At 36.0% G+C, this 10050-nt stretch overlaps 1 protein-coding gene across 2 annotated transcripts; it reads left to right on the forward strand.

Moving 5' to 3' along the window:
* Window positions 1–228: 228 nt before the first annotated feature.
* On the forward strand, window positions 229–7719 carry LOC135002163 (serine-rich adhesin for platelets-like). 2 transcript variants are annotated; one of them, XM_063951643.1, is made up of 6 exons: window positions 229–1349; window positions 2058–2135; window positions 3587–4051; window positions 4154–4342; window positions 4487–6351; window positions 7634–7719. In XM_063951643.1, the coding sequence occupies exons 1-5, from the start codon at window positions 896–898 to the stop codon at window positions 6340–6342; spliced, it is 3042 nt and encodes a 1013-aa protein (XP_063807713.1). In that variant the 5' UTR covers window positions 229–895; the 3' UTR covers window positions 6343–6351; window positions 7634–7719. The 2 variants fall into 2 exon arrangements, with proteins under 2 accessions (XP_063807713.1, XP_063807714.1); XM_063951644.1 differs by having other exon boundaries at window positions 641–1349; window positions 4505–6351.
* Window positions 7720–10050: the final 2331 nt, after the last annotated feature.

The following is a 10050-nucleotide window of genomic DNA, read 5'->3' on the forward strand; positions in this document are numbered from 1 at the left end:
TCGCAGCTGAACACACCCATGGCCATCCCACTTAAAACACTGTTACTTGAGAAATAGTTATGCTGCTGATATTGATTTGGTATTGCCATGAGCGGTTATTTGTGCATTCAAGCAGTGCATACGCCCAGTGCGCTGCGTCCTGTGTCCGCAGTCACCGCCGCCTGCCCGCTCCCCGTCTGCAGCAGACGCCGTGGACTGTGTGGGCGTCCGCTGTAGCCGTCTCCAGTGACAGATACTAGAGGTCATTACTGACCTCTAGTGTCTGTACGTCGCTGCTATGGCAGAGATCTCATGACGTCTCTCCCATAGTGATCTATTCATGAAGCATTGAAAAGTGTGTTAAAGTGAGCCAGTGGAGAAGTTGTCCATGGCAACCAATCCGCTGATATGTATAATGTATAATGTAAAATATTTCATAAAAGAAAAAAAATATGAAAAAAAAAAATCTCAAACACGTTGTGATTCACAATGAAGGCAGGAAAGTGATCGTACCCTTATATTTGGTGTGAGCCGCAGGTGTTGAGAAAGCAGTAGGCTCCAGAGTTTAGAATCACAAATGTTACCCAAAGCATGCAGAGATTGTCCGTCTTGATTATGGAATAAGGCACAGCATGGCAAACCAACGCGTTTCTGGACTATGCTGTCCCTTTTTCAAGGTCTATATCAGGTTTGAATAATTTTAACATTGATGGGGAGAAACAGATGGTTTACTACCATCGATGGATGTTTCAAGGCTAGTGAATTATTTGGCATCTAAGTATCAGTGCATGGCTCCAGATAAATTGAAAACATAATTCTTAATTAATAAATGATTAATAGAAAAAAATTATAGAACATATATATAGAATTATTTAGTAAATCTTTGTCTTTATTTAGATTGTCTTAGTTTTAAAAAATGGCAGAGGGTGGTAGCAGAAAACGAACCTCACTTACTCAAGATGAAGCTGAAACATCTCACAGTCAGAAGAGTCACAGTGATGCTTCTCATGATGAATATGAATCTCCTGATGAAGGAAGCATCCACAGGGCCCCAAAGTTCACAGATGATGAAACAGACACCCTCATTGACCAAGTTATTCATCATACATGTCAGCTATTTGGTCCCGAAGCTTTTAATGTACACCAGAAATTTAAAAATAATACTTGGGAAGAAATAGCAAAATCTGTGTCTACAGCTCGAGATATACATCGAACTCCTGAAAGCTGCAAAAAGAGACTACGTGACTGTAAGAGGAAGACAAATCATAAAATAAAGTGTAGAAGAAAACTCCAAAAGGTTTGGGAGAAAAAACTAGAAGAGCACTTTAGAATGGTACAAGATGACGAGAGGCCACCCACTGGTTCCCAGGGTAACTATTTTACAAACTATAAATATGTATATAACTATATCTAGATAGATAGATAGATAGATAGATAGATAGATAGATATATTAGCGTATTGTCCATGAAAAATATCAATCCACCAGATGTGTGTGTGTCTATATCTATATACACACAAACATAGGTGGAGTATGCCATAGCCCAATATCAATCAATAAAATAAAAAATGTTTACACATATATTTTAATGGGAGAGTAAGATAGTGAAAAATTTGTTTTATGATGGCAAATGTGAAAATAATTATTTTAATACACAACATTATAAAGAAAATTACATAAATTGACCTTCAGGCTGTTTGTATAATGTGTATATGAAACAAATTAATTGTGTAAATATACACACACTTTGTTTAATGCACAAAGTATGTTAAAAAATTGTATAAAATGACCTTACGGGTTTGTGTATAATGTGTATATTAAACATAAATGCACTCTGTGCTTCAATTTGGACACCATCGCCATGCGATCTCATTATGATATGCAGTTAGTACAAATACTTTCAAATTGTATATCCAAATTAGTACCTGAACCCATCATTTAGGATAAGGTTTACTCAATGTGTGTGTGTGTGTGTGTGTGTGTGTGTGTGTGTGTGTGTGTGTGTGTGTGTGTGTGTGTGTGATATTAAAATGTTTAGTAACTGTAATATTTTTATTTTATTTTTTATATTTGCTAAAGAACTTAAGGTTGCTCAAGAAAAAAATCAAAAGAAAACACATAAGAAAAAGCAGAAGAATTTGGAAGAGCAACAGTCTGGTAAAAAATTTAAAACAAAAGTAAAAACGTTACAACTAAACAGTAAATAATGTTTGCAATATTGTATGATGTTATATCGTGAGTTATATAATAAATAGTTTATGTAAGATATTTCAAAATATAGTGCATATGAAAACATATACTGTTAATTTCTTTGTTCTATTGAGCCAAAATAAATACTTTGGTCATAATTAAAAATCAATGTAATTTTTTTTTTTAAATACATATATAATTATTAGCTGAAAAAAATAGTTAATTGCTAAGTAAATGCTAGTATAATCAAAATAAATTAATTAAATTAAAATCTCTTACTTATGTCTCTCGTTTTATCAACGAGATATACCAAAAGTTAACTGATTACTTTGTAATTGATTATCAATAATTACACTTATAAAGGACATTCTACGAACGCTGCTGCCGCCAATGGGTAAAATTGCAGGCGCAAAGGAGAATTATGCCATTCTTTGTCAGCCCAATCCTGCTGCTGATGCTACTCTTCTAAATGCTGTAAATGTGTGGACTACAGGCAACCCTCACTATGTTATATATGTAAGATATCCGAACTTAATTTTTTCATGTAGGAGGTCATTAGGTAGATAAACATTGATTGGGCTACTAAAAGTCAACATTTATTATGTAGACATGGTCATTAGATTGACATGAGAAATAAGTAGACCTGAGTCCAACCTTCTTAATTTAATTAGTTATTTTTCTTCCTATTTAAGGATCAACTTGGACAACAATTGGGAATGGGAACCTGCAAATAATACAGCGGTAGCTGAGCTAGGCACCTTACACAACACATCACTTAACGAGGAATGTGAGAACAAAAACAGAATTAAAAACCCATGTTGAAATTTTTTACTATATAACTAAGTACCGACAACCCTTCTCCATACACTTATGTCTTGTCACTATTCATCCACGCAAGGCCGACCAGTAATGATTTTTAACTGTCACCCCCTTACCGGCCACACAGATAAGTGTTAGAGCTTTGTATTAGACTCACCTTTTTTTTTTACAGATTTTTAGTCAAATATTTCCACAGTGTGTTGTAAATTGCTACCTACTTTCCTGAGTTAGCGTTGAACCTAAAAACATACACACATGCTATCTAGCATCTTATTCTAATTTTATAAACATGCCCTCCTACTGTAAAATAATATTGTGCTAGCTATAATGTTTTACCCTATGTTGTAGAAATAAATCAAAAATTGGATTAGAAGCTATATTATTGAGCCAAAAAGGCTTTTTTTCTGTTGTAATAAAATAATAATAATAAATATAATAAAATATTATATGTATTAAAAAATATTAGTAAAAAAATATAAGTAAATACATTTTTGAGGTATGCTTTACACAGTTTTATAATGCTAGAAATATTGTAATGTCTATCAAATATTATGTATTTATATGTATGCAATGTTAAATATACCTATTATTTATTTCAGGTTCCTTTACAACAATTTCAAGGAAAGTTTCTTTTTCTGAAACAAAAACAGTTATGACAGACAATTTTCCTCCAACTGCGGATGAACCATCAGTGATGCCACATATTTTAACATTGGACAATCCTTCCATGGTGGACGAACCATCAATGCTGCATCATGATGCAACAGCGGACCATGCTACCATGTTGGACCAACCATCAATGCTGCAACATACTTCGACAGTGGATGATACTTCCTTTGTGGCCGAACCATCAATGCTGAAACATTCGGCAAGAGTGGATGATCATTCCACGGCGGACCAAACATCAATGATGCAAGAATATTCTTCTGTGGTTCAAAGTTCCACTACGGTAGAGACTTCCACGGTAAATGAAACATCCATGAGGCAAGAACAATCAACAATGGATGATCCTTTCATGGAGGAAGAAAATTCAACCATGCTAAACCCTTTAATGTTAGATAAAGGTATTTATTTTGATCAATATAATTAAAATGTACTATCATTGATATTCAATATGGTTAAAAACTATGTTTAAGATTAATGGTATTTATCTATTATGTTTTAAGCCATAGAAAGCAACATGGTGACTGCCACACAGACACAGGATAACATTAATGAGGAGCCTGTATTGCACAGCCAGAAAAGTAATATTGATACAGAAGATACCAACCAGGTGGAATTGAATGCAGAGACTGCACATTCTAGTGTAATTGACCATGGTCTTCAAGACCAATTCCTGGACTCTACAAATCAAGGTAAATTTTTTTAATGTATAAAACATAGATTTTAATGAGATCCACTATCATTAATAGATACTGGTTTTTTTATAACTTGATTTTTTGGTTCTTCTAACTATACTTAATAAATTGTCTGTAAATTGATGTATTAACTGTACCTAGAACTTTTTATACACACAGAATGTGACGTTAGCAGATCACAAACCATTAGCCAACAGGATTCTTTAAAGGAAACCATGCAGCTAATTGAGAGGAATAGAAATGAAGAAATGAAAAAAATTGAACATCAAATAAATCAGCTGAATAATAATATACAGATTCTCAACACAACACAAAGACAACAGAATCAAGCACTTGTCACTCTTGCAAATTTTTACGATCATCTTGTTTCATCACAGAATGTGGCAGCAATCAACTACCAACAGATGCAGCACAGTATAAATCAAATGCTAGCATGGCAGTATGAGACTATTACCATCACACGCATGATTTCCACTTTCATGCAACTGTTGACAGAAGAAAGACAAAGAATGTCCAGATCAGATAATCCTTCTTGTATATCCAATGCTACAGCAGGAACCTTTGTATCCAGCTGTACACGTGGAGACTATGTAACAAGCTCTACACACAGAGAGTATGCAACGAGCGCTGCACCTGGAACCTATCTATACACCACTTTACCAGGAGAATCTGTATCCACCCCTGCAGCAGGAACAGATGTATCCACCACTTTACCAGGACCCTATGTATCCACCACTGCAACAGTAACCTATGTATCCACCACTTTACCAGTATACTCTGTATCCACTGCTGCAGCAAGTACCAATGTTTCCACCACTTTAACAGGACCATATGCATCCTACACTTTACCAGGACCCTATGTATCCACCACTGCAGCAGGACCCTATCTATCCACTACTTTAACAGGACCCTATGTATCCTCGACATTATCAGAACCCTATGTATCCATCCCTGCACCAAGACCCTATGTATCCACTACTTTAACAGGACCCTATGTATCCTCGACATTATCAGGACCCTATGTATCCATACGTGAAACAGGACCCTGTGTATCCTCCACTTTTGCAGGACCCTATGCATCCATCCCTGCACCAAGACCCTATGTATCCACCACTGCAACAGAACCCTATGTATGCACGACTGTAACAGGACACTATGTATCCTCAACTTTAGCAGAACCCTATGTATCCATCCCTGCATCAAGACCCTATGTATCCACTACTTTTACAGGACCCTATGTATCCTCCACTTCAGCAGGACCCTATGTATCCACCACTGCAACAGAACCCTCTGTATCCACGACTATAACAGGACACTATGTATCCTCAATTTTAGCAGAACCCTATGTATCCATCCCTGCATCAAGACCCTATGTATCCACTACTTTTACAGGACCCTATGTATCCTCCACTTCAGCAGGACCCTATGTATCCACCACTGCAACAGAACCCTCTGTATCCACGACTGTAACAGGACACTATGTATCCTCAATTTTAGCAGAACCCTATGTATCCATCCCTGCATCAAGACCCTATGTATCCACTACTTTTACAGGACCCTATGTATCCTCCACTTTATCAGGACCCTATGTATACAACAACTTACATGGAGACTATGTATCCACTGCTTATAGAGGCCTCAATGTATCCACCACTGCACCAGGGCCCTATTTATTGAAGCCAAAACCAGGACACTCAGAATCCACTACTGGACAAATTGCCTCAGAATCCACCGCTGACTCAGGACCCTCAGAATCCACCGCTGCAACAGGAAAGTATAAATCCACCGCTGCACCTGTACCCTCTGAATACAGCCCTGAAAACACAAATTTGAGAAGCATAGCTGTAGCATCAGAAGTGCATTCAAGATTGCAATTGGCTTATCGACCTAGCTCAAGCTATGATGAGAATATGGATCTTCGAGTCAGATTAGAGCGTGCAAATATTCAAATTCAACATTGGAAGAGACAGGAAGCTAACGATGAGGATGAAGCTTAAATATTAAAGGTAATTAATAAATGTATATAGATTGCATTATCAGATAACTAAATATGGTGAGACATATGTGCTATGCTTTTTTTGAAAAACGTAACATAAAAAATGTGTTTCCTCAAGATAACAAATGTGCCCTACTCAACGATCATCATCCTGCACTTAAAAAATCCTACATATAACACTAACATTTATTATTTTTAATTAGTTTTAGCCATAGGCTTCTTATTCAAATTGTGAGTTTGAATCACCAAACTCAATAGGAAACTAAGTTAATCCTACATTGATTTTCTATTGTAATTTTGTGTATGGTTTGTAAATTTTTCAAAAAAAAAACATCATTTGATTTACTTTGGATACAGTCTTAGCAGAGTGTTATAGGCTACAAGTTTAGACATCACAAGAGTGGAGTATAAGCAAAATGCTGGCATGTAGCATACAAATATCTTTGTTTTATGTAGAGGACCAGAGCTCTGGAAACACACATGTAGACAAAGTTGCCTGAAATATAAAAGGAAAACAAATAAAAAAAGAGTAAAGACATAAGGAAGAAGAGTGTTAAACAGGATATAATAAACTTTTAAATATATGTAGATATTTTCAAGTTATTTGGACAGAAATCTGTCCCTGAAGAAGGGGATTTTTAACAAAACATGTAGGCAATAAAGGGACACTTTTTGCATCATTGAATACGGCAGTGTGAGTGCAGCCGATTACCTTTCATCTACATAGTCATCTTATGCCAAGCTGACGAGGAGGTCACTGCAGCATATTGTATTTATTGTTTGGAGCACAGTACAAACTGACACTATATATATATATATATATATATATATATATATATATATATATATACATACATCAAACATCGGCACCGCAGACTAATAAATTAAACTCAGACATACGGCATTGCTTTGTCCAAGAAATGCATTCTTTCAGAATGTATTTTATTAGTCAGTAGTGCTTCCATTGAATGGTGATTTTTGCAATATTTTGGGGTTGTTTGGACATGATAATTTTGTCTGTGCCGTGAAACATAATTTATGATGGAACCCATTACTATAGTGCTTGTATATCTTTAACTTAACCATTGCTAATACAAATGATGGAAAAATCTTCGGTGCACTACTGATCTAGAGTCACAATGAGAAATATATATTGTAATATTTTATTATAATTAGGGTTGTTACCTTTAAACCTTGCATTTCTTTTAAAATGAAGACTACAGTTAAAGATAAGGTGGACAAAAGTATGGAAATTAACTTTCAAGAACTTACCTGTTTTACTTCATTTTTAGATATGTCACAAACGGTCTTGCGAGCCAGGGTGAAGGAACTGAAGACAGAGGGATACAGAGTCATCCATGTGTCCTGTTTGAAAAGACAAATCGATAATAGGAATATACTTTCTGAGATACTTCAAGTCGTGCATTCCTGAAAATGTTCTAAATTTATTTTGTTTTGTTTTGGTTTGTTCATGTTGGTGGGGTTCACATACTAATATGTTCAAGATAAAAATAGAGAAAATATATGTACAGACACATATTCCATATTACAGTGATTGTTCATGCATATATATATAATTTATATTCTAATAATATCCCAAAAAAATTATTGCAAGTTTTGTATTGTTAATAATTTGCATTTGCTTAACAATGCATTTATATATTCAAAAAATATATACAAAAGATTTGCGCTCTAAAATACACACACTATATGTAGTTGGATTCAGGCGGCTGCTCACCAGTTGTGGGCGGGCTGCCCCAACAATGGATCAAAGTGAGTGTGAAAAAAGAAAGAGTGGGAGCGCAGAATGAATCCAATATATTGTTTTATTTAAAATATTAATATGTCATCCACATAAAAATGCAGTACATGAACTAGCCTCAGAAAAAACAATTGATATTATATAAATGTAAACGAGACTGCCATATCTCCTGAACAAATATGAATAAAAAACCTTTAATAAACCCTAGTTAGGGCTGCATTAATGCTTCATGAAAATCAGCCGTGCGTCCACGAGCTGAAATGATTGTAAAAAGGAGACTGCTAAAAAGTGCCTCTGTTATAAGTCACTGTCCTCCTTATACACAATAGAATCTCATTGGTAGAGAGTGTCCCAGTACTGGACTTGCGGACAACCGTGCTGTAGTATTCTGTGGCAAATGGATAGTGATGGTCAAATTCTATTTGTGGTATATCACCTGATGTAGAAGCCTCTCCGTCAAAGGCGCTGTACTGAGCCGGGTTTGCTGGGGCTCTGTGCAGTGAACGTACAGCTGGTCTCGTCACCGGTGTACCATCCAGATGAACACGGTAGTTTAATTCTGCTGAAGGATGCTGTACCAGTCTGGATATGCAACAGTGTAAAAATACTGGAGCAGCAGATTCTCCGTCCGCTGGTGTAAAAATCCGTATTAATTGCGGCTACGGTCCACTCGATGCATGCGGCTCACAGGGTGTCAGGAGAATATAGCAGTCCAAATGAGGTCCTTCAAAGGAGTACCTTTGAAATGAAATAAAATTCATTTCCTTCTGATGAAACGGCCAGCGTTGTGGGACGAGAAACGCGTTAAGGTACTCCTTTGAAGTACCTCATTTGGACTGCTATATTCTCTTAACACCCTGTGACCCGCATGCATCCAGTGGACCGTAGCCGCAATTAATACAGATTTTTCCACCAGCGGACGGAGAATCTGCTGCTCCAGTATTTTTACACTGTTGCATATCCAGACTGGTACAGCATCCTTCAGCAGAATTAAACTACCGTGTTCATCTGGATGGTACACCGGTGACGAGACCAGCTGTACGTTCACTGCACAGAGCCCCAGCAAACCCGGCTCAGTACAGCGCCTTTGACGGAGAGGCTTCTACATCAGGTGATATACCACAAATAGAATTTGACCATCACTATCCATTTGCCACATAATACTACAGCACGGTTGTCCGCAAGTCCAGTACTGGGACACTCTCTACCAATGAGATTCTATTGTGTATAAGGAGGACAGTGACTTATAACAGAGGCACTTTTTAGCAGTCTCCTTTTTACAATCATTTCAGCTCGTGGACGCACGGCTGATTTTCATGAAGCATTAATGCAGCCCTAACTAGGGTTTATTAAAGGATTTTTATTCATATTTGTTCAGGAGATATGGCAGTCTCGTTTACATTTATATAATATCAATTGTTTTTTCTTAGGCTAGTTCATGTACTGCATTTTTATGTGGATGACATATTAATATTTTAAATAAAATAATATATTGGATTCATTCTGCGCTCCCACTATTTATATATTCTAATTGTATTTGCAATAATATTTGAATAGATTACCAATCGGAACATATTTGTGTGTTTAATGTACACATTACACAAATTTGCTTCCAAACTCGCAAAATAGTAAATTTTTAATATTGATATATAAAAAATTGGAATTGGAAATTAAAATTATGAAGGTAAGGATGGGATCAGATTAGCAAATATATATGGTTCTTTGATGGCGTAAACCATCTAGCCAATTGACGCTATCATCATTTCCCATGTTTCCCTCAAAGACATACACGCGTATGTATTTCCCACATATTGCGTCATTTAAGTTTTAGGGTGCTGTAAGTATGAGGAATAATAATAAAAACAATAAGCTAACATAGTATTTTCAATGAATAAAACTTTTATTTTCTAAAGGGTGAACTTTGAACAGGTTAACATATTATAACTG

This window comes from Pseudophryne corroboree, unplaced genomic scaffold, assembly GCF_028390025.1.
Source record: "Pseudophryne corroboree isolate aPseCor3 unplaced genomic scaffold, aPseCor3.hap2 scaffold_172, whole genome shotgun sequence".
NCBI classification, from domain to species: domain Eukaryota; kingdom Metazoa; phylum Chordata; class Amphibia; order Anura; family Myobatrachidae; genus Pseudophryne; species Pseudophryne corroboree.